Source organism: Bufo gargarizans, chromosome 8, assembly GCF_014858855.1.
Source record: "Bufo gargarizans isolate SCDJY-AF-19 chromosome 8, ASM1485885v1, whole genome shotgun sequence".
Classification (NCBI taxonomy): Eukaryota; Metazoa; Chordata; class Amphibia; order Anura; family Bufonidae; genus Bufo; species Bufo gargarizans.
The window spans coordinates 186,067,482-186,093,443 of NC_058087.1; the positions used below are offsets into that span (position 1 = coordinate 186,067,482).

Consider the following 25,962-nt stretch of genomic DNA (forward strand, 5'->3'; position numbering starts at 1 on the left):
CACTTGTACGTTGCGTGAAAATCGCAGCATGCTCTATTTTGTGCGTTTTTCACGCAACACAGGCCCCATAGAAGTGAATGGGGCTGCGTGAAAATTGCAAGCATCTGCAAGCAAGTGCGGATGCGGTGCGATTTTCACGCACAGTTGCTAGGTGACGATCGGGATGGGGACCCGATCATTACTATTTTCCCTTATAACATGGTTATAAGGGAAAATAATAGCATTCTGAATACAGAATGCATAGTAAAATAGCGCTGGAGGGGTTAAAAAAATTAAATAAATAATTTAACTCACCTTAATCCACTTGTTCGCGCAGCCGGCATCTCTTCTGTCTTCTTCTTTGAGGAATAGGACCTTTGATGACGTCACTACGCTCATCACATGGTCCGTCACATGATCCATCACCATGGTGATGGATCATGTGATGAGCACAGTGATGTCATCAAAGGTCCTTTACCCAGGTCCTGAAGACAGAAGAGATGCCGGCTGTGCAAACAAGTGGATTAAGGTGAGTTAAATTATTATAATTTTTTTTAACCCCTCCAGCCCCATTGTACTTTGCATTCTGTATTAAGAATGCTATTATTTTCCCTTATTACCATGTTATAAGGGAAATAAATACAATCTACACAACACCTGGGTACCAAACATGCCAATTTTTCTCACATGCGTGGAAAACGCATTAAAATGTTTTGCACTCGAGCAGAAAAATCGTGCATTTTCCCGCAACGCACCCGCATCTTATCCGGCCCAAATCCATGACGCCCGTGTGAAAGTGGCCTAAGACACATGATACGGCCCAGCGACTGCTTCACATTTCCCACATATATAAGCATGTCATCTGCGTAAAGAGACACCCTCTCCTCTTTGGCTCCCATGGGGAAACCCACGATTTTTTCAGAGGATCGGAGTAAACATGCAAGCGGTTCAATCGCAATGGCGAATAAAAGAGGGGATAACAGGCACCCCTGGCGTGTACCTCTGCTCAACCCAAATACCTCCGATGTACCACCATAAGCTTTAATCCTAGCTCTCAGACCGCGGTATAGTAGTTGAACCCAGGATATACTGTACATGTGTTTCCAAAGCCGACGCACTGGTCCTTTAAGAGCTGGTCAGAGTGTGCACGCCCTATGGGGAGACAGACGGGTCAGAGTCGATTGAACAGCGCAGTGCCTAATGAGGAAGAGCTTGGGGACGCCTGTGGGTGCACACCACCGGTGTTACAGTAACAGGCAGTGTTTCCTCCATACAGGGGCAAAGTGAATTTTAAAAATGATAAAAAAAAATATAAATATATAATTCTTATTAGTTATAACTTCAATCAATTTTATTAATTAATCTGGCTGCACAGAGATGAAGAACCCTACACAATGTGATACCCGAGCGATATACACCCGGGTGACCATGTGATCGTTGCTTTCTATAGGGTCACTCCTGACGTGTCTGAGCTCAGATCTTGCTCCTCGATTTAACCGGTCTCCTGGATAGGAACACTTAACAATTCATCTGAAATGTAAAAAAAAAAAAATGTATTTACAAAAACATTTTAAATTTTTTTGGAGTAATCTGGGTAACAACCAATATGTCTTCCTTAAACAACCAGTGCCCCCCATACTCCCACATTGCAAGGACTAGTTTTAGGGGTGCACGACATGAATATGGAAGGGGTGACAGTGGCCCGCTTGGTCTGGGCACCCATAGCTTGCATCCACAGGCCATGGTATTGGGACCCTGTTAGGTGATAATCAGGCCCTTTTGTTATGTTTATATTTGGGCACTATGGGGTACACCATAAGAGGGGCGTCACCAGTAGGTATCGGGCAGGACATCATCCAGCTGAAGGGCATGTGTACATAGAGGCAGTCCGTGCAGCCTTTAGGAGTATTTTAGAGTCAAGCAGCTCCTAAAAGGGACCTAAATTTTATCGTTGCGATGGGCATGCTTAACAGGAAAGTTAATATCCGCCCCACCTTCTGCAGGATTATACTGAACGGGCACATCCAACCAAAGGACAGAGAGGCGGCCATTTATTGGGGGCCCCTGGAGACAGCGGGCCATTTCTAGGCTGGTCCTGTTCCGGTTTTAATGGTTGGGGAGAAGTGACCCAGGGAAGTGCTCTCCACAGGTGCATCAACGCTACCAAACAAGGGAGAGCAGAGCGTCTTCAGGAGGGGAGGAGTGTGCTGGTGTCAAGCAGCTGCTGAAAGGGTCCTAAATTATATCGCACTGCTATGAGCGGACTCACCAGGAAAGTCAATATTCGCCCCGACTCCAACAGGAATCTTCTTTATTATCAAATATTCTGGATTTTTTTCCTTAATTTCATCTGTGAACATAAAAACAAGAGTTTAACATCGGAATAAAAGGAGAACTCCACCTTCAGGAGGGCTCCACTGAAAGCCATGTAAAGGGGTCGTCCAGTGTATTATATTATATTATGTGATATCATTAGGTTACATTTCAAACTTTGCAAATAGTCTTGATTTTACAAAGAAAAAATGAATTCATATATTGTGTTCACAGCTGCTACACAGAGCTATGTGTTTCCACGGTTACAGACTACAAACAAACCCTGTGTAGTCTGATCCTGCTGTCCTGGGTTACTCTCCTGTCTGTCTCCTCTAGTCAACTTTATTATACATTTAGTTTGAAAGATCTCTGCCTGCTGTCATTGAATATGAACAATGTCATAGAAGTGCAGTTCTGGAGGGGGTTATATATCTATAACCCCTTCCGTGTGCCTTTCGCTATTTGCGGAACGGAACAGGCGGTCCATTGTAGAAATGCCTATTCTTGTCATCAAAACGGACAAGAATAGGACATGTTATATTTTTTGGCGGGGTTGCGGGGTTACGGAATGGAGCAACGAGTGCGGACAGCACACGGAGTGCTGTCCGCATCTTTTGTGGCCCCATTGAAGTGAATAGGTCCGCACCCGAGCCGCAAAAACAGTTTTTACGGCTTGGGTGCGGACCAGAACGGTCATGTGTATGAGGCAAATTTTCTTTTTCACGTTTCTAATGCTTAGCCCCTTAGTGACCAGTTTTAGGCCTTACTGACCAAGCGTTTTTCTTCCTTTTTTCATCGTCATCGTGTTCTAAGAGCTATAGCTTTTTTATTTTTCCGTCTATATAGCTTTATAAGGGCTTGTTTTTTTGCGGGACAAGTTGTAGTTTTTAATGGCACCATTTTGGGGTACACATAACTTTCTGATTAACTTTTATTAAATCTTTCTGGGAGGGAAATGGGAAAAACAGTAATACTGCCACTGCGTTTTTAAGTTCTACATTTTGCGGTGTTGGTTTTTCGGTATAAATAACATAATATCTTTATTCTCTGGGTCAGTACGATTACAGGGATACCAAATACGTATAGTTTTTTTATGTTTTACTATTTTTTTGCAATAAAACCCCTTTTTTTAAAAGAAAAAATGTTTTTGCATTGCTGCTTCCCAAGACCCATAACTTTATTATTTTTATTTCTATGAAGTTTTGTCAGGGCTTAATTTTTGCGGGACGACTTGTATTTTTCATTGGTATTATTTTGGAGTAAATGGCGCTTTTTGATATCTTGTTATCACGTTTTTCCGGTGGCAACTAAGAATTAGCAATTCAGTTTTTTTTTTTTTTTTATGGCATCCACCATAGGGGACAATTTATGTGATATTTATGTAGTCATTACGGACACAGCAATACCAAACATATGGGGGAGATTTTTTTTTGCTATTTTTTTCCTTGAAATTATTTTTTTCCTATGCATTATTCCTATAGTGCATTGCAATTTAATGTCAGTGCTATTCTGACATTGACCAGAAGGCTGCGCCTCTCTGGCACAGACTGCTGTAAATTACTCAAGGCTGGTCTGGGGCCTACATTAGACTCCAGCCAGCCTTCACACGCATCGGCACTCCGCGATCACATTTGTGGGGTGCCAATGGGAATCCCCTTCCTCTGTCAGCACTTTACATGCGGCGGGCGCCATTGCCCGCGGCATGCAAATTGTTAAACATCCCGGATCGGCACTCCTGCCAGTCCGGGCTGTTAGAGCAGAGCCGCGGCTCTCATGTGAGAGCCAGGCCCCTGCTCCCCGCCCCATTATTTTAATTGTTCTACTTCTATAGTGGATGGCTTTATCATAGTTGTACGGTAATTTATTTTGTGACTTAAATTTATTTTTGCAATTGCAAAAAAATATAAAATGACGCTTCTGCTATACAGGTGAAACTCGAAAAATTAGACTATCGTGCAAAAGTCCATTTATGTCAGTGATGCAAATTAAAAGGAATTGCATTAATGCAGCTTAAAATTAGAATTTTGTGAAAAGGTTCAATATTCTAGGCTCAAAGTGTCGCCCTCTAGTCAGCTAATTACTCCATACCCCCTGAGCAAAGGGGACCTCAAATCTGTGACTTTGGGGTTTTATAAGCTGTAAGCCATAATCATCCAAATTATAACAAATAAAGGCTTGAAATATCTCGCTCTGCCTGTAATGAGTCTCATATGTTAGTGTCACCTTTTCAGTTGCATTACTGAAATAAATGAACTTTGCACGATATTCTAATTTTTCGGGTTTCACCTGTATATGAATACATAATAACTACTATTGAGGTTTTTAGCCAGAGAATATCTTTTATTTATCAGTAGTGAGCTCTATAGCTCAGTGGTTAGGGCTTTTGCTTTAGATAAATAAGACTTAAATACACGAGGGTGTCACCAAGTATACTGACAGCGCTTGGGGATACCCCCTTCATGTCCATAGGCACTGACTTCATCCATAGACATAGAGCAGGAATGCCTAAGCAGCTACAGATACCGACACTTCAATACACATGGGTTCTCCTCCTATGCAGTGCGTGCTGCACTCTGTTCCTTCCACTTCCCCAATCAGCGGCTTAGATGTGGCTGACTGAGGAAGCATTGAAGTCTGACCAAATTACCGTCAATTGTTATTGCAGATAGAAAAATAATGGTACTGGCAATTATTAGTGCAGAGCAGGTAAAAAAAAAATACTGTTATCGGCAATCTAAGCAAAATCCTTGGCTTGGTCGATAGAATACTGGTCAGGTGGCAATCATACAGGTGGGACATATTTTCTCCTATTTCAGTGGCATTGCTATAGGAGGTGCAGATGCAGCAGAACCCCCCCCCCCCCCCAGCTCTAGTAAATGGGTCCGCGATCCACAGCGGCTGCCCCATGCTCAGTGCCCGTGCATTGCAGACCGCAATTTGCGGTCCACAGCACGGGCCCCTTACGTTCGTGGGCAAGAGGCCTAACAGGTATATTTTTCCTGTTCCATCTTCCAGAGGTGGGGGAGGTCGGGGGGTAGCATGTCTAAAACTGTCCCTAGAAGGCGGTAGCGAAGGAAACAGGGAAACTGTCGGCCCTTTATAATATACAACAGTTTATTTTCTCACCTTTCATAAATTTGTTCTTATATAATGAGGGTCTCTCGGGTCCATCTGTTTTTGGAGGCTTATCTGCAAATTAAACATTTTTTTTTTTTTTAAAGAAAAGCATAAAAATGTATTCCATCCTGAAAAGGTCACAGGGGCTCAACCAGCCTAAAAGTATGGTCCAGGTGCACACTCCACGACACCCACCGTCGATATTATACTGTTAACTGGATATATATATTGGAGGGCACTCTGCTATCTGGTGTTGCACAGAATATATATTTATATAAAATAGCTATATTTATTAACAAAAAAATATAATGATAACGGCAATTGTGCATATACATAATTGTATCCTATATAATAATCGTTTTGGTTTGCAGTCTCACAACAACTAGATTATTGTATTGTGGGGGTCCAAATCTGCACACAATCTAGATGGTCGGTTGGCATATTCATAAAACAATCCTCTCACTACAATTAGTCATTAAAAAATATAAATATAATAAAATGGAGATCAGATGTCTAACATCCACAATGTTCAAGTAAAGGGCAATCCTCCTTTTGATAAACTTGAAACTACCATGTAGTGGGCCAATATCCAAACTGATATTTGTATTTGCAAGTATATAATCAGTAGTCACGCTAGTAGATAGATTGACACTATGTAAAGAATGATATTATGTCTCTTCTATATTCATAACATAGTGTCACTTCTGTATAGTTAATTTACAATTGTAGCAGAGATACAACACCAGATAGCAGAGTGCCCTCCAATATATATATATATCATGTATTCCATCCTGCCAAGAATGGAATAGAATACTTTAACCCCTTAAGGACCGAGGACGTACCGGTACGCCCTATTTCCCGAGTCCTTAAGGACCGAGGACGTACCGGTACGTCCTGACTTAAAATCTGCATTCCGGCGCCGCAGGGGTTAATCGGAACGGGACGCCGGCTGAAATCATTCAGCCGGCATCCCGTAACAACGCAGGGGGGGGTCATTGGACCCCCCCGTATCGGCGATCGCAGAAAACCGCAGGTCAATTCAGACCTGCGGTTTTCTGCGTTTCCGGTCCATTCGGGTGTCCTGTGACCCGATGAACCGGAAAAAGACTGCGATCGGTGGCGTAATTTTACACCACCAATCGCAGTCCGAGGATTTGCAGAGGCGGAGCTGGCCCTGGTGCTGAACGCCGCTGTCCAGGGTGCTGATTGGTGCAGGGGAGAGAGGCGCGAGATTCAAACTTCCTGCGCTCCTCTCTCCCCTCCTCTTCCTGTCCAGCACCCTGACCGTGCAGCATCGTCCAGCACCAGCTCCTGTGTCCCCCTAAATCGGCATCCATCACCCTCCTGCACCCATCGCCACCCAGGTAGGTTAGGGTCAGTGAGGGAGAGGCACCGTTAGGCAGGGAAAGAAGGGAAAAGTTAGAAAAAAAAAAAAAAAAAACACATTTATTCCAAACTTTTTTTTTTTACAACTTTCAGACCCCAGACCCCACGCCACTTGCCCCCCCCGCATCCCCCCCACCACCAGCCCCCCCCCCCACCACCAGCCCCCCCCCCCCACCCACCAACCCCCTCCACCAGACCCTTCCCCCACCACCACATTTTTTTTTTTCTGCGTGCGCTGACTGGCCGGCACTTTTTAGCGTCCGTCCACTGTTAGCGCATCGCCCGCCCCACCACCCCACCGACCGCTGATCAGCGTTGAACCGCAGATCAGCAAGTTTGAACTTTTTTTTTTTTTTTTTTTCCTAACACTTGCCCATTTTTTTTGCCTGGACTTTTTAGTACGTGAACACCCGTGCCCCCACACACACGCACATAGAATAAAGGTTTACACGCACGCACATACACACGCACACACACACACACACCCATGGCCCGCCGGGTGTTCTCAGCCGAGGAGGCATATGCCCAGATTGCCTCCGACTCTGAGAGCCCCAGTGAGGATGAGGATGACCCCACGTTCCTTTTGTCATCCGCATCCTCCTCATCATCATCGGATGACGATGAGCCACCAAGGCAGCGGAGACGCCGCCAGGCGGAGCCAGGGGCCACACATGCTAGGGATCCTGTGGCCCACCCTAGTACGAGCCGCCCTGGGGTTCGTACTGGTTTCCCGGCCCACCAAATAAGTTCACCGGAGCCCCCTGCCGATGAACTTAGCTGGTGTCCCCCAGTGGACTTTGAGCCTGAGATTCCGGATTTCGCTGGCAATCCTGGAATCCAGATTCCCACAGTGGGGTTTACTGAAATAGACTTTTTTAGTTTTTTTTTCAGTAACCCACTGGTGAATTTGATGGTGGAGCAGACGAATCTGTACGCCCAACAGTTCGTCGCTCAAAACCCAGGCTCAGTTTTGGCTAGACCCGGTGGCTGGACGCCGGTCAGTGCAGCCGAGATGAGGACATTTTGGGGCCTCGTGCTGCATATGGGTCTAGTCCAAAAACCCAGTGTCAGGCAATACTGGAGTGGGGACGTCCTATACCAGACCCCACTGTACAGTATGGTCATGACACGTCACCGGTTTGAGGCCATCCGGAAATGTCTGCATTATTCCGATAATGCAGCATGTCCCCCCCGAGGTGATCCTGCCTATGACCGGCTGTACAAGATACGGCCGGTCATCGATCACTTTGGGGCCACATTTCAGCAGGCCTACGTACCTGGAAGGGAGGTCGCGGTTGATGAGTCTCTCGTTGCGTTCAAGGGGAGACTCAGTTTCCGCCAATACATTCCCACAAAGCGGGCGAGGTATGGCGTGAAGCTATACAAAATTTGTGAGAGTACCTCAGGGTACACTTACAAATTTCGTGTGTACGAGGGGCGAGATTCCCGGATTCAACCACCAGAATGTCCCCCCACTCTGGGTGTTACCGGGAAACTCGTGTGGGACCTTATGTACCCACTGCTGGATAAGGGTTACCACTTGTACGTGGACAACTTTTATACCAGCATTCCCTTGTTCAGGTCCCTTGCCGCCAGATCCACGTTCGCTTGTGGGACCGTGCGGAAAAATCAACGCGGCCTCCCTGCCTACCCCCTCCAGGTACCTATCCCCAGGGGTGAGACCCGTGCACTTACCAGTGGAAACCTGTTGCTGGTCAGGTATAAGGACAAGAGGGATGTCCTTATGCTGTCCACAATCCACGGTAACAGCACCACCCCAGTCCCTGTGCGAGGTACCGCGGCAACGGTCCTCAAGCCCGATTGTATCGTCGACTACAATCGGTATATGGGAGGAGTTGATCTCTCTGATCAAGTCCTCACGCCATATAACGCCATGCGCAAAACCCGGGCATGGTACAAAAAAGTTGCGGTCTACATGGTGCAGGTTGCCATGTACAACTCTTTTGTACTATCCCGAAGCGCTGGCAGCACAGGGACATTCCTCCAATTCTATGAGGCAGTCCTCAAAGACCTGATCTTTTCGGACCGGGAAAGAGCAGGCCGGAGTACCTCGGGAACTGTAGGCGCCCGGATCGTCCCTGGCCAACACTTTCCAGGTGTGGTCCCCCATACTGGAAAGAAGGGACGAACCCAAAAAAAGTGCAGAGTGTGTCGCAGGAGGGGGATACGGAAGGACACCACCACTCAATGTGACACGTGCCCTGATCATCCGGGCCTCTGCGTTATCGATTGCTTCAGGGAGTATCACACTTCCATGGAGTACTAAATTTTTATAATCTCCAACAGTCCCCTAGAGAACATAAAACACTATGGCTCTCAGACTTTGGAGACACAGAAACAAATTTTTTTCCCCAAAAAAATATTAGTTTTAGTGCAGGCATCCTCAAACTGCGGCCCTCCAGATGTTGTAAAACTATAACTCCCAGCATGCCCAGACAACCTACAGCCATCATCAGGGCATGGTGGGAATTGTAGTTTTACAACATCTGGAGGGCCGCAGTTTTAGGATGCCTGCTTAGTGTCTCCAAAGTCTGAGAGCCATACATATTGGGCATCGTCGCGTGCGTAAAAGTCGTCGCTATAAAAATAACTTTTTACCAAACGCCTCGGATGAACGGTGTTAAAAATATAAAATAAAAACGGTGCCAAAACACCTATTTTTGGGCAAAATTTAAATTTAAATCCATTTTGCCGGTAATAAAGCAAGGGTTAACAGCCAAACAAAACTAAACATTTATTGCCCCAATTCTGTAGTTTGCAGAAACACCCCATATGTGGTCGTAAATGGCTATATAGCCGCACGGCAGGGCATAGAACGAAGGGAACTCCATACGGTTTCTGGAAGGCAGATTTTGATGGACAGTTTTTTTTTTTTACACCATGTCCCATTAGAAGCCCCCCCTGATGTAGCCTAGACTAGAAACTCCAAAAAAGTGACCCCATCTAAGAAACTACACCCCTCAAGGTATTCAAAAATTACTTTACAAACTATGTTAACCCTTTAGGTGTTCCACAAAACTAAATAGCGAATGTAGAAACAATTTTAGTATTACATTTTTTTGTTACATTGCCTCAAAAAAGAGTAATATAGAGCAACCAAAAATCTAATTTACCCCAAAAATTGTCCCAAAACAACAACCACCTTATCCCGTAGTTTCCTAGATGGGGTCACTTTTATGGAGTTTCTACTCTAGGGGTGCATCAGGGGGCTTGAAAGGGTACATGGTGTAAATAAACCAGTCCAGCAAAATCTGCCTTCCAAAAACCATATGGCGTTCCCCTTCTTCTATGTCCTGCCGTTTAGCCAAACAGTAGTTTACGACCACATATGGGGTGTTTTTGCAAACTACAGAATCAGGGCAACCCATTTTGAGTGTTGTTTGGCAGTTAACCCTTGTTTTACTCCTGGAAAAAATTGATTATATTGGAAAATTTTCCAAAAAATAGAAATTTCAAAATTGTTTCTCCATCTGCCATTAACTCTTGTGGAACACCTAAAGGGTTAACAAAGTTTGTAAACCCAGTTTTGAATACCTTGAGGGGTGTACTTTCTTAGATGGAGTCACTTTTTTGAAATTTCTATTCTAGGGGTGCAACAGGGGGCTTCAAATGGGACATGGTATAAACAAAACCAGTCCTGCAAAATCTGCCTTCCAAAACCCATATGGTGTTCCCCTCCTTCTATGTGCTACCGTTCGGCCAAACAGTAGTTTACGACCACATATGGGGTGTTTCTGCAAACTACAGAATCAGGGCAACCCATTTTGAGTGTTGTTTGGCAGTTAACCCTTGTTTTACTCCTGGAAAAAATTGATTATATTGGAAAATTTTCCAAAAAATAGAAATTTCAAAATTGTTTCTCCATCTGCCATTAACTCTTGTGGAACACCTAAAGGGTTAACAAAGTTTGTAAACCCAGTTTTGAATACCTTGAGGGGTGTACTTTCTTAGATGGAGTCACTTTTTTGAAATTTCTATTCTAGGGGTGCAACAGGGGGCTTCAAATGGGACATGGTATAAACAAAACCAGTCCTGCAAAATCTGCCTTCCAAAACCCATATGGTGTTCCCCTCCTTCTATGTGCTACCGTTCGGCCAAACAGTAGTTTACGACCACATATGGGGTGTTTTTGCAAACTACAGAATCAGGGCAACCCATTTTGAGTGTTGTTTGGCAGTTAACCCTTGTTTTACTCCTGGAAAAAATTGATTATATTGGAAAATTTTCCAAAAAATAGAAATTTCAAAATTGTTTCTCCATCTGCCATTAACTCTTGTGGAACACCTAAAGGGTTAACAAAGTTTGTAAACCCAGTTTTGAATACCTTGAGGGGTGTACTTTCTTAGATGGAGTCACTTTTTTGAAATTTCTATTCTAGGGGTGCAACAGGGGGCTTCAAATGGGACATGGTATAAACAAAACCAGTCCTGCAAAATCTGCCTTCCAAAACCCATATGGTGTTCCCCTCCTTCTATGTGCTACCGTTCGGCCAAACAGTAGTTTACGACCACATATGGGGTGTTTCTGCAAACTACAGAATCAGGGCAACCCATTTTGAGTGTTGTTTGGCAGTTAACCCTTGTTTTACTCCTGGAAAAAATTGATTATATTGGAAAATTTTCCAAAAAATAGAAATTTCAAAATTGTTTCTCCATCTGCCATCAACTCTTGTGGAAGACCTAAAGGGTTAATAAAGTTTGAAAAAACAGTTTTGAATACCTTGAGGGGTGTAGTTTCTAGAATGGGGTCATTTTTGGGAGGTTTCTATTATCTAAGCCTCACAATATGACTGCAAACCTGAACTGGTCCATAAAAAGTGGGATTTTGAAGATTTCTCAAAAATTTCAAATTTTGCTTCTAAACTTCTAAGCATTGTAACATCCCCAAAAAATAAAATATCATTCCCAAAACAATTCAAACATGAAGTAGACATATGGGGAATGTAAAGTCATCACAATTTTTGGGGGTATTACTATGTATTACAGAAGTAGAGAAACTGAAACTTTGAAATTTGCTAATTTTTCAAAATTTTTGGTAAAAAATGTATTTTTTTATGCAAAAAAATTAACTTTTTTGACCCAATTTTAGCAGTGTCATGAAGTACAATATGTGACGAAAAAACAATCTCAGAACGGCCTGGGTAAGTCGAAGCGTTTTAAAGTTATGAGCACTTAAAGTGACACTGGTCAGATTTGCAAAAAATGGCCTGGTCCTTAAGGTGAAAATGAGCCTGGTCCTTAAGGGGTTAAGTTTCATTTTTTTTTCACCTTACATTAGCAATATTTCCCCCCATTGTATATAAAATAAAAAAGTTGCACGTTTGCAGTCTTGATTTAAAAAAACTCCTATATGATGACTATAAAAAAGCCCTGGGTAGTTTGAGTCTATATAATGTACAGACAATAGAAGAGAACTTGACACAACTGCCGGATCAGACTACAGAGGATCTGTTTGTAGTCTGTAACCTCGGGGACACATAGCTCTGCCTAGCAGCTGCAGACACAAAACGGGAGGAGATTTTGAATCACGACTATATGTAAAATTGCTCAATATTTTATAGGCAATGAGAGCATTTTTAATAGAGTTGCAGAAGTGTTCATAGCCCTAAGTTAGGATAGTTTTAAAAACAGACTAAGGCTACTTTCACACTAGCGTTTGATCGGATCCGTTCTGAACGGATCCGATCATAATAATGCAGACGGAGGCTCCGTTCAGAACGGATCCGTCTGCATTATTTTAGCATATAAAAGCTAAGTGTGAAAATAGCCTCGTACGGATCCGTCCAGACTTTCAATGTAAAGTCAATGGGGGACGGATCCGCCTGAAGATTGAGCCATATTGTGGCATCTTCAAACGGATCCGTCCCCATTGACTTACATTGTAAGTCTGGACGGATCCGCACGGATCCGCATGCCTCCGTACGGCCAGGCCCCTGTCCGTGCGGAGGCGAGCAGAGCGGAGGCTGAACGCCGCCAGACTGATGCAGTCTGAGCGGATCCGCTCCATTCAGACTGCATCAGGGCTGGACGGCTGCGTTCGGGTCCGCTCGTGAGCCCCTTCAAACGGAGCTCACGAGCGGACCGACGAACGCTAGTGTGAAAGCAGCCTAACATGACCAATCACATCTTAGATCTCCATTGCTGCCCTCCTCCGAGGACTAGAGTCATGTTGTAACAGCAGCCTGTGGGGAAGTATGAAATGCAGATGCCTGGTCATGTGTTGTCATAGACCAGTGGCCCGGTTTGAGGTGTCTCCACTAATATCCTGGGTCCCACAGACTATGTAGAGCTGTCACCATGTGTTGCTGCTATCTGGAGGATATGGTAAGGTGTGGTGCACCCCAATGTGAAATAAGTCCAGAGAGTCAGGATCTGCAGTAAACCAGTGTGCCCCTTTACTGGAGGAACTTAAGTGCAAAACAATACAGGCAAGGCATAGGACTGGCTTCTCCCAGACAGAAGAAGGTTCTGTGCTGAGGAAAGGTCTGAGCTAGCTGTCCCTCCCTCTCTCAAGGGGATGATGATCCAGGGTCTGTGGCAGGATATATCCATCTCCGTGTCTTCTTCTGGTCTCTTGTGAAGTTTAGTAAAGTCTCTGCTACTAAAGATTATTTCTTATCTGCAGACACTTAGGGGCTCTGACTGCTTTACTTCTATACAGTTTCTGATTCAGAACATTCTAGTGGGAGGGAGAAGTTGGAGAAGCACAGCCTAACAGAAACAATGTTGCAGTTCATGGCTGCCATAGACTTGCATTGGGCCTCAATACAAGTCAATGGGAATCACTAAGCAGTTTTCAGACATAAAGAACAGCATACCTCCCAACCGTCTGGAGGTCCCTGAACGGCTGAGGTAGGTCCTGCTCCCAGCTGATTGTAATGGTAAAGCACAAAGCTGTCCACTCCCCACTTCACCATTCCTCTCAGCGGCCAGTGCTCCCCAGCACCAGCACAATGCGGTCATACATCGCGCTGCTGGACTGTGTAGGAGGAGCAGGGCAGGCCGGGAATCAGCATCTACTCCTCCTACACAGTAGCACAATGTGTGATCATATCCTGCTGCTGCTGGGGAGCGCCGACTGCCGAGCTGTGATCATCGGATTAAATAGGTGAGTATTTACTCTTATTTTTTTTTTACTTCATGTGAAAGGGGCACATATCTGAGCATAACTACTGTGAGGGGGCATATCTGGGCATTGCAACTGTGAAGGGGGCACAATGTGGGCATAACTTATGTGAAGGAGCACAAAGTGGGCATGATTACTGTGAAGGGGCACAGTGTGGGCATTACTACTATGTGCTGGAACAAAGGGGGAATAATTACTATCTGGGGGCATTATGGAGACTGGGTGTGTATAGTTATGCTTTGGGAAGAATTAGAGACGTGGCCTAGTATGAAAAAATTGCTGTGGCACTGTCACAATTGGTAGGTAAGCGGGGAAATAACGAAACACAGGAAAACAAACAGAACAAACGACTTGGCCCAAAAGCTAGGGAGAAAAGGGTCACCTCCTAGTGATCCCTAAAAGCTTTCACCAAACTGCTGTGCTCATGTGCATCCTCTTAGGGTGGATATGCACATGCCCTCGTGCCTAAACCTAAACACCCTGGGCAAACCCTAAGCAGCAGGGAAAAGGGAAGAGGAAACCTGCTTCTTCAAACCAGAAGGAAGCAAGTGTCTCCCTAGATGCCTAGATAAAACACACAAAGAGAAATAACGGAGAGGACTTATCTTGAGCAGAGTAGGAGCCGACGATCCACCACAAATCAAGAGCTCCCAGGAAAGAACTATAACCCGCACAGGCCACTGGGAAGGGGGGGAGGAGGGATAAATAGTCTCACTAACAATGAAACCCAGTACACCTGAGGAAAGGTGGATCCAGCTCAAACCCAAATCAAACAAAGAAGTCAGACATGTGCAGCCAGTCTGACAGATCTCCGCACATTCACAGGGCAAGGCGTGACAGGCATGCTACGTGCACCAAACATATTGTCCCTCTTTACTATTTTTTTAAGTCGGGAGGTATGACAACAGTCTAGACAGAGCTATACCAGATGGTCAAAAGTTCACTGCCTCTTTTTCTTTTACCTTCAAAACCCTCTGCATAACCAGTCTGCAGGCTCTGCATAGTCCCTTATGTCAGCAAAGGAAAACTACTAGCTTCTCAGTGTACGGGCTAGAAAGTCCCAAAGTCTCTCAGTATTAGCTGGCTGTGTGTTAACCCTTTCCACAGCGCAGTGTGAAAACAGTGCAATAACAGTGCAAATGAACAGGATATGTTACAATAAACATTTTAGATGCAGGTAATCAATTTGGCTCTTCCATTCAGGGTACATAACCCAATCTAACAAACAATATATTTTCTTACCTTTTATGACAATGGTTCGATCACCCATATATTTGACAAACATAGTAAACTGTTTGGGTTCATCTAAAATGTAAAAAAAAGATAAAAATGAAAAAAAAAAAATAATACACTTTTTCATCATAGATAGTTAAAATAATGTTGAATATACTGTTAATGCATTTTCGGGGCTCACCTTCTACCGGACAGTTGTCATAGATAATATCCAATGGATCTGGACTCGTCTCCTGTATTGGTAATTTATCCAAGATATCTGCAAACAGGAAAAAAAAATCTAAATCCTGAGGAATTATATACAGTATTTTATTATTTAAAGAGAGACATTCAATTCTAGAAGGGTATGTGAACCCTGCAACCAATTCTTACTGCTCCTATACATGAACAATAAAAAGTGAAGTATCACTGCTTACAGCTTTTATTAAAAATCTCCTGCCGTTCTGAGTAGACAGCTCCTCTGCAGTCTGCACGTTAACAAAAAGAGTGAGCCGACAAAGTAACACGTGACCATACAATCATACTACACAGTAGTCGTAGTCTGTAACCATGGAGATACATAACTATTTTCTCTTTCTTTCCCCCTGTCCGTAAGCTCTTGAATGCAATGACAGCAATACTATATGATGTCTAAGTGACACACATAGCGATGGGTAAACTCATGCCTGACAACGGTAAACAACCAGTGCCCCCCATACTCCCACATTGCAAGGACTAATTTTAGGGGTGCACGACATGAATATGGAAGGGGTGACAGTGGCCCGCTTGGTCTGGGCACCCATAGCTTGCATCCACAGGCCATGGTATTGGGACCCTGTTAGGCGATAATCAGGCCCTTTTGTTATGTTTATATTTGGGCACTATGGGGTTCACCATAATAGGGGCGTCACCAGTAGGTATCGGGCAGGACATCATCCAGCTGAAGGGCATGTGTACATAGAGGCAGTCCGTGCAGCCTTTAGGAGTATTTAGAGTCAAGCAGCTCCTAAAAGGGACTTAAATTTAATCGTTGCGTTTTACTTTCTTTTTTCATCGTCGCGTTACAAGAGCTATAACTTTTTTATCTTTCCGTCTATATAGCTTTATAAGGGCTTGTTTTTTGCAGGACAAGTTGTAGTTTTTAATGGCGTCATTTTGGGGTACACATAACTTTCAGATGAACTTTTATTAAATCTTTCTGGGAGGGAGATGGGAAAAACAATAATACTGCCACTGCGTTTTTACGTTATAAATTTTACGGCGTTCCTTTATCAGTATAAATTACATAATATCTTTATTCTCTGGGTCAGTACGATTACAGTGATACCAAATACATATAGGTTTTTTAAGTTTTACTATTTTTTTGCAATAAAACCCCTTTTTTTTTTAAAAGAAAAAATGTTTTTGCAATGCCACTTCCCAAGACCCATACATTTATCATTTTTCTTTCTATGGAGTTGTGTGAGGGCTTAATTTTTGTGGAACGACTTGTATTTTTCATTGGTATTATTTGTAAATGGCGCTTTTTGATCGCTTGTTATTACGTTTTTTTCGGCGGCAACTAAGAATAAATTTGGAATTTGGTCTTTTTTATTTTTTTTATGGCGTTCACCGTAGGGGATAATTTATGTGATATTTATGTAGTCCTGGTTATTACGGACGTGGCAATACCAAACATATGGGGGAGATTATATATATTTTTCATTAAAAAGTGCTAATTTGATATTGACCCGCAGAGAGGCGCAGCCTGCTGGAAATTACTCAAGGCTGGTTTGGGGCCTACACGAGACCTCAGCCAGACTTCACACACATCGGCAGTCCGGGCTGTTAGAGCAGGGCCGCGGCCCAGCCTAAGGCCCCTTAGTGACTGCCGTAAAAAAGCGTATGGGTGGTCACGAAGGGGTTAGTGGGAGTGTTATTTGATCATATTTGAGTTTAACGCCTTTTAAAAAAAAAAAAAAAAGAGATGAGTAGGATGCCGCTCGCTGCTCCCGCCCTCTTCCAGACAATGACTAAGGCCTCATGCACACGACCGTTCCGTTTTTTGTGGTCCGCAAATTGCAGATCCACAAAACACGGAAGCCGCCCGTGTGCCTTCCGCAATTTGCGGAGCCGAACAGGCGGACCATTGTAGAATTGCCTATTCTTGTCTGCAAAACGGAGAAGAATAGGACATGTTATTTTTTTTTGCGGGGCTTCGGAACGGAACAATGGATGCGGACAGCACACGGAGTGCTGTCCGCATCTTTTGCGGCCCCATTGAAGTGAATGGGTCCGCATCCGAACCGCCAAAACTGCGGCTCGGATGCGGACCAAAACAACGGCCTTGTGCATGAGGCCTAACAGATATATTTTTCCTGTCCCATCTCCCAGAGGTGGGGGAAGTCGGGGGGTAGCACGTGGTATCTGACTTAATTTTGCCCAGAGACACATTTTGAACAGGGAAACGGTCGGCCCTTTATAATATACAACAGTTTATTTTCTCACCTTTCATAAATTTGTTCTTATAAAATAAGGGTCTCTCGGGTCCATCTGTTTTTGGAGGCTTATCTGCAAATAAAAAAATAATAATTTGAAAAGAAAAGCATAAAAATGTATTCCATCCTGCCAAGAACGGAATATAATACTTTAGGTTTCATTTTTTTTCACCTTACATTGGCAATTTTTCCCCCCATTGTATATAAAATTAAAAAAAGTTGCACGTTTGCAGTCTTGATTTAAAAAACTCCTATATGATGACTATAAAAAAGCCCTGGGTAGTTTGATTCTATATAATGTACAGACAATAGAAGAGAACTTGAGACAACTGCCGGATCAGACTACAGAGGATCTGTTTGTTGTCTGTAACCTCGGGGACACATAGCTCTGCCTAGCAGCTGCAGACACAAAACGGGAGGAGATTTTGGATCACGACTATATGTAAAATTGCTCAATATTTTATTTTATAGGCAATGAGCACATTAATAATACAGGGAGTGCAGAAGTGTTCATAGCCCTAAGTTAGGATAGTTTTAAAAACAGACTAACATGACCAATCACATCTTAGATCTCCATTGCTGCCCTCCTCCGAGGACTAGAGTCATGTTGTAACAGCAGCCTGTGGGGGAGAATGAAATGCAGATGCCTGGTCATGTGTTGTCATAGACTAGTGGCCGGGTTTGAGGTGTCTCCACTAATATCCTGGGTCCCACAGACAATGTAGAGCTGTCACCATGTGTTGCTGCTGTCCGGAGGATATGGTAAGGTGTGGTGCACCCCAATGGGGAATAAGTCTAGAGACTTAGAGTCTGCAGTAAGTGCAAAACAATACAGACAAGGCATAGGACTGGCTTCTCCCAGACAGAAGAAGGTTCTGTGCTGAGGAAAGGTCTGAGCTAGCTGTCCCTCTCTCTCTCAAGGGGCTGATGATCCAGGGTCTGTGGCAGGGTATATCCATCTCCCTGTCTTCTTCTGGTCTCTTGTGAAGTTTGGTAAAGTCTCTGCTACTAAAGATTATTCCTTATCTGCAGACACTTAGGGGTTCTGACTGCTTTACTTTTATACAGTTTCTGATTCAGAACATTCTAGTGGGAGGGAGAAGTTGGAGAAGCACAGCCTAACAGAAACAATGTTGCAGTTCATGGCTGCCATAGACTTGTATTGGGCCTCAATACAAGTCAATGGGAATCACTAAGCAGTTTCCAGACATAAAGAACAGCATACCTCCCAACCGTCTGGAGGTCCCTGAACGGCTGAGGTAGGTCCTGCTCAAAGCTGATTGTAATGGTGAAGCACGGAGCTGTCCACTCCCCAGTTCACCATTCCTCTCAGCGACCAGCGCTCCCAGCACCAGCACAATGCGGTCATACATCGCGCTGCTGGACTGTGTAGGAGGAGCAGGGCAGGCCGGGACTTAGCCTCTGCTCCTCCTACACAGTAGCACAATGTGTGATCATATCCTGCTGCTGGTGAGTATTTACTCTTATTTTTTTTTACTTCATGTGAAGGGGGCACATATCTTGGCATAACTACTCTGAGGGGGTACATCTTGGCACATCCACTGTGAATGGGGAACATATCTTGGCATAACTACTCTACGGGGCACATCTTGGCATAGCAACTGTGAAGGGAGCACATATATTGGCATAACTACTGTATGGGGGCACACATCTGGGTATAACTATTGTGAGTGGGCACATATCTGGGCATAACTGCTGTGAGGGGGCATATCTGGGCATAACTATTGGGAGGGGGCACATATCTGAGCATAACTACTGTGAGGGGGCATATCTGGGCATTGCAACTGTGAAGGGGGCACAATGTGGGATAACTTATGTGAAGGAGCACAAAGTGGGCATGATTACTGTGAAGAGGCACAGTGTGGGCATTACTACTATGTGCTGGAACAAAGGGGGAATAATTACTATCTGGGAGACTGGGTGTGTATAGTTATGCTTTGGGAAGAATTAGAGACGTGGCCTAGTATGAAAAAATTGCTGTGGCACGCTACGTGCACCACACATATTGTCCCTCTTTACTATTTTTTAAAGTCGGGAAGTATGACAACAGTCTAGACAGAGCTATACCAGATGGTCAAAAGTTCAATGCCTCTTTTTTTTCCCTTCAAAACACTCTGCATAGTCCCTTATTTCAGTAAAGGAAAACTACTAGCTTCTCAGTGTACAGGCTGGAAAGTCCCAAAGTCTCTCAGTATTAGCTGGCTGTGTGTTAACCCTTTCCACAGTGCAGTGTGAAAACAGTGCAATAACAGTGCAAATGAACAGGATATGTTACGATAAACATTTAAGGTGCAGGTAATCAATTTGGCTCCTCCATTCAGGGTACATAACCCAATCTAACAAACAATATATTTTCTTACCTTTTATGACAATGGTTCGATCACCCATATATTTGACAAACATAGTAAACTGTTTGGGTTCATCTAAAATGTAAAAAAAAGATAAAAATGGAAAAACAACAAAATAATACACTTTTTCATCATAGATAGTTAAAATAATGTTGAATATACTGTTAATGCATTTTCGGGGCTCACCTTCTACCGGACAGTTGTCATAGATAATATCCAATGGATCTGGACTCGTCTCCTGTATTGGTAATTTATCCAAGATATCTGCAAACAGGAAAAAAAAAATCGAAATCCTGAGGAATTATATACAGTATTTTATTATTTAAAGAGAGACATTCAATTCTGGAAGGGTATGTGAACCCTGCAACCAATTCTTACTGCTCCTATAGATGAACAAGTATCACTGTTAACAGCTTTTATTAAAAATCTCCTGCCGTTCTGAGTAGACAGCTCCTCTGCAGTCTGCACGTTAACAAAAAGAGTGAGCGACAAAGTAACACGTGACCATACAATCATACTACACAGTAGTCGTAGTCTGTAACCATGGAGATACATAACTATTTTCTCTTTCTTTCCCCCCTGTCCTTAATCTCTTGAATGCAATGACAGCAATACTATATGATGTCTAAGTGACACACATAGCGATGGGTAAACTCATGCCTGACAATGGTAGACAACCAGTGCCCCCATACGCCCACATTGCAAGGACTAGTTTTAGGGGTGCACGACATGAATATGGAAGGGGCGACAGTGGCCCGCTTGGTCTGGGCACCCATAGCTTGCATCCACAGGCCATAGTATTGGGGCCCTGTTAGGTGATAATCAGGCCCTTTTGTTATGTTTATATTTGGGCACTATGGGGTTCACCATAATAGGGGCGTCACCAGTAGGTATCGGGCAGGACATCATCCAGCTGAAGGGCATGTGTACATAGAGGCAGTCCGTGCAGCCTTTAGGAGTATTTTAGAGTCAAGCAGCTCCTAAAAGGGACTTAAATTTTATCGTTGCGATGGGCATGCTTAACAGGAAAGTTAATATTCACCCCACTTTCTGCAGGATTATACTGAACGGGCACATCCAACCAAAGGACAGAGAGGCGGCCATTTATTGGGGGCCCCTGGAGACAGCGGGCCATTTCTAGGCTGGTCCTGTTCCGGTTTTAATGGTTGGGGAGAAGTGACCCAGGGAAGTGCTCTCCACAGGTGCATCAACGCTACCAAACAAGGGAGAGGAGAGCGTCTTCAGGAGGGGAGGAGTGTGCTGGTGTCAAGCAGCTGCTGAAAGGGTCCTAAATTATATCGCACTGCTATGAGCGGACTCACCAGGAAAGTCAATATTTGCCCCGACTCCAACAGGAATCTTCTTTATTATCAAATATTCTGAATCTTTTTCCCCTTTTTTATCTGTGAACATAAAAAAACAAGAGTTTAACATCTGAATAAAAGGAGAACTCCACCTTCAGGAGGGCTCCACTGAAAGGGGTCGTCCAGTGTATTATATTATGTGATATCATTAGGTTACATTTCAAACTTTGCAAATAGTCTTGATTTTACAAAGAAAAAATGAATTCATATATTGTGTTCACAGCTGCTACACAGAGCTATGTGTTTCCACGGTTACAGAATACAAACAAACCCTGTGTAGTCTGATCCTGCTGTCCTGGGTTACTCTCCTGTCTGTCTCCTCTTCCCCACAGACAGGAGAAGGGGCGGCAGGTGGAGAGAGCAACACATGACCACAAGACCTGTAGGTGGGCACAGGAGCTGGAGACACAAAGCGCTAGGACGTAGTCAACTTTATTATACATTTTGTTTGAAAGATCTCTGCCTGCTGTCATTGAATATGAACAATGTCATAGAAGTGCAGTTCTGGAAGGGGTGATATATCTATAAGATATAGAGTATGGATGAAGGAAGAACTCACCATAGCTACGGTTATAACAGCAAAAAATACTCTTTAAATCTGTAAATACAAATTAGAAATACAATATTCAATGTCAGCAAGAATTATGGAACATGACTTTAGGGCAAATGCCACATTTCCAATGCTTAACCCCTTGGTGACCAGCCCGTCTTGGGCCTTACTGACCAAGCGTTTTACGTCCTTTTTTCATTGTCGCGTTACAAGAGCTATAACTTTTTTATTTTTCCGTCTATATAGCTTTATAAGGGCTTGCTTTTTGCGGGACAAGTTGTAATTTTTAATGGCGCCATTTTGGGGTACACATAACTTTCAGATTAACTTTTATTAAATCTTTCTGGGAGGGAGATGGAAAAAACAATAATACTGCCACTGCGTTTTTACGTTATAAATTTTACGGCGTTTCTTTATCAGTATAAATAACATAATATATTTTTTCTCTGGGTCAGTACGATTACAGTGATACCAAATACATATAGGTTTTTTAAGTTTTACTATTTTTTTGCAATAAAACCGCTTTTTTTTTAAAAGAAAAAATGTTTTTGCAATGCCACTTCCCAAGACCCATAACTTTATTATTTTTCTTTCTATGGAGTTGTGTGAGGGCTTTATTTGTGTGGAACGACTTGTATTTTTCATTGGTATTATTTTTGAGTAAATGGCGCTTTTTGATCGCTTGTTATTACTTTTTTTTGTAATGCGGCAACTAAGAATAAATTAGCAATTTTGTCTTTTTTTTATGGCGTTCACCGTAGGGGATAATTTATGTGATATTTATGTAGTCCTGGTCATTACGGACGTGGCAATACCAAACATATGGGGGAGATTATATATATTTTTCATATATTTTGATATTGACCCGCAGAGAGGCGCAGCCTGCTGGAAATTACTCAAGGCTGGTTTGGGGCCTACACGAGACCCCAGCCAGACTTCACACACATCGGCACCCCGCGATTGCATTTGCTGGGTGCCAATGGGAGATAGAGGGAGTCCGCTCCCTCTGTCAGCACTTTGCATGCGGAGGGCGGCATTGCCTGCGGCATGTAAAGTGTTAAACACTCCTGGCAGTCCGAGCTGTTAGAGCAGGGCCGCGGCCCAGCCTAAGGCCCCTTAGTGACTGCCGTAAAAAGGCGTATGGGTGGTCACTAAGGGGTTAGTGGGAGTGTTATTTGATCATATTTGAGTTTAATGCCTTTAAAAAAAATAATGAGATGAGTAGGATGCCGCTCGCTGCTCCCGCCCTCTTCCGGACTATGACTAAGGCCTCATGCACACGACCGTTCCGTTTTTTGTGATCCGCAAATTGCGGATCCACAAAACACGGAAGCCGCCCGAGTGCCTTCCGCAATTTGCGGAGCGGAACAGGCGGACCATTGTAGAAATGCCTATTCTCGTCTGCAAAACGTTGTTTCGGTACGAAACAACGGATGCGGACAGCACACGGAGTGCTGTCCGCATCTTTTGCGGCCCCATTGAAGTGAATGGGTCCGCATCCGAACAGCCAAAACTGCGGCTCGGATGCGGACCAAAACAACGGCCTTGTGCATGAGGCCTAAGAGATATATTTTTCCTGTCCCATCTTCCAGAGGTGGGGGAAGTCGGGGGGTAGCATGCGGCATCTGACTTAATTTTGCCCAGAGACACATTTTGTCTAAAACTGGCCCTAGAAGGCGGTAGCGAAGGGAACAGGGAAGCTGTCGGCCCTTCATAATATACAACAGTTTATTTTCTCACCTTTCATAAATTTGTTCTTATAAAATGAGGGTCTCTCGGGTCCATCTGTTTTTGGAGGCTTATCTGCAAATTAAAAAATATATATATAGAAAAGAAATGCATAAAAATGTATTCCATCCTGCCAAGAACGGAATATAATACTTTAGGTTTCATTTTTTTTCACCTTACATTAGCAATTTTTCCCCCCATTGTATATGAAATAAAAAAGTTGCACGTTTGCAGTCTTGATTTTAAAAAACTCCTATATGATGACTATAAAAAAGCCCTGGGTAGTTTGATTCTATATAATGTACAGACAATAGAAGAGAACTTGACACAACTGCCGGATCAGACTACAGAGGATCTGTTTGTTGTCTGTAACCTCGGGGACACATAGCTCTGCCTAGAAGCTGCAGACACAAAACGGGAGGAGATTTTGGATCACGACTATATGTAAAATTGCTCAATATTTGATTTTATAGGCAATGAGCACATTAATAATAGAGTTGCAGAAGTGTTCATAGCTCTAAGTTAGGATAGTTTTAAAACAGACTAGCATGACCAATCACATCTTAGATCTTCATTGCTGCCCTCCCCCGAGGACTAGAGTCATGTTGTAACAGCAGCCTGTGGGGGAGAATGAAATGCAGATGCCTGGTCATGTGTTGCCATAGAGCAGTGGCCCGGTTTGAGGTGTCCCCACTAATATCCTGGGTCCCCCAGACAATGTAGAGCTGTCACCACGTGTTGCTGCTATCTGGAGGATATAGTAAGGTGTGGTGCACCCCAATGGGGAATAAGTGCAGAGACTTAGAGTCTGCAGCAAGGACGCTGTCTTACATTTAGAGCTGGCACTGGATGCCGCAAAGTTATGGAGAGGCCGGCGCACACGGCCAGCGTGATGACGTCATCACATCAGTGTTCAATCAAGATGGCCAAGACTGCCTCTTTTGCAAGCAAATGGATAAGGTAAGTATTAATTTTTTTTTAACCATTATCAGCCTGAAAGGCCTAAATATCAATATCATATGCCACGACCAGAGATGAAGGCGGCATCTGAGGGGGTCAATGACAGGGGCGACGTGAACGCCGTTCCCCCGTCATTGCGTCCGCTACATATAAAGGAATGCGCTTTGTGACAAAGTAATTCCTCGGCGAAGCAGCCGAATCAAAGGTACAGATAGTAATGTTTCCCTGCCTCCCTGTGAATGATTTAGGTAAAGATAGTACTGCCTCCCTGTGTCTTCCTGTAAATGATTTAGGTACAGATAGTACTGACTACCTGTGTTTCCATGTAAATGATGTAGGAACAGATAGTACTGCCTCTCTATCGCCCCTGTAAGTGATGTAGGTACAGATAGTACTGCCTCCCTGTGCCTTCCTGGGAATGATGTAGGTACAGAAAGTACTGCCTCTCTGTCTCCCCTGTAAATGATGTAGGTACAGATAGTACTGCTTCCCTGTCTCTACCTGTAAATGATGTAGTTACATATAGTACTGACTCCTTGTGTTTCCCTGTAAATGTTGTAGGTACAGATAGTACTGCCTCCCTGTCTCTTTCTGTAAATGATGTAGGTACAGATAGTACTGCCTCCCTGTCTCTTTCTGTAAATGATGTAGGTACAGATAGTACTGCCTCCCTGTCTCTACCTGTAAATGATGTAGTTACAGATAGTACTGCCTCCTTGTGTTTCCCTGTAAATGATGTAGGTACAGACAGTACTGCCTCCCTGTCTCTTTCTGTAAATGATGTAGGTACAGACAGTACTGCCTCCCTGTCTCTTTCTGTAAATGATGTAGGTACAGATAGTACTGCCTCCCTGTCTCTCCCTGTAAATGATGTAGGTACAGATAGTACTGCCTCCCTGTCTCTCCCTGTAAATGATGTAGGTACAGATAGTACTGCCTCCCTGTCTCTTTCTGTAAATGATGTAGGTACAGATAGTACTGCCTCCCTGTCTCTTTCTGTAAATGATGTAGGTACAGATAGTACTGCCTCCCTGTCTCTACCTGTAAATGATGTAGTTACAGATAGTACTGCCTCCTTGTGTTTCCCTGTAAATGATGTAGGTACAGACAGTACTGCCTCCCTGTCTCTTTCTGTAAATGATGTAGGTACAGACAGTACTGCCTCCCTGTCTCTTTCTGTAAATGATGTAGGTACAGATAGTACTGCCTCCCTGTCTCTCCCTGTAAATGATGTAGGTACAAATAGTACTGCCTCCCTGTCTCTCCCTGTAAATGATGTAGGTACAGATAGTACTGCCTCCCTGTGTCTTCCTGTAAATGATGTAGGTACAGATAGTACTGCCTCCCTGTGTCTTCCTGTA

At 43.8% G+C, this 25,962-nt stretch overlaps 1 protein-coding gene across 5 annotated transcripts in view; it reads right to left on the reverse strand.

Moving 5' to 3' along the window:
* Positions 1 to 1,308: 1,308 nt before the first annotated feature.
* Positions 1,309 to 25,962, reverse strand: part of LOC122945640 — a 45,949-nt gene continuing 21,295 nt past the window's right edge. For 2 of the 5 annotated variants that reach the window (XM_044304766.1, XM_044304765.1), the window contains exons 6-16: positions 23,654 to 23,716; positions 21,923 to 21,961; positions 21,322 to 21,402; positions 20,186 to 20,263; positions 20,012 to 20,074; positions 17,641 to 17,703; positions 15,356 to 15,433; positions 15,184 to 15,246; positions 5,419 to 5,481; positions 2,249 to 2,329; positions 1,309 to 1,509 (exon numbers count right to left, since the gene is read on the reverse strand). In XM_044304766.1, coding sequence (XP_044160701.1) covers positions 1,472 to 1,509; positions 2,249 to 2,329; positions 5,419 to 5,481; positions 15,184 to 15,246; positions 15,356 to 15,433; positions 17,641 to 17,703; positions 20,012 to 20,074; positions 20,186 to 20,263; positions 21,322 to 21,402; positions 21,923 to 21,961; positions 23,654 to 23,716 — 710 coding nt within the window. In that variant the 3' untranslated portion in view covers positions 1,309 to 1,471. The remainder of the gene's footprint in view (positions 1,510 to 2,248; positions 2,330 to 5,418; positions 5,482 to 15,183; positions 15,247 to 15,355; positions 15,434 to 17,640; positions 17,704 to 20,011; positions 20,075 to 20,185; positions 20,264 to 21,321; positions 21,403 to 21,922; positions 21,962 to 23,653; positions 23,717 to 25,962) is intronic. The other 3 variants (XM_044304767.1, XM_044304768.1, XM_044304769.1) reach the window with 3 other exon arrangements.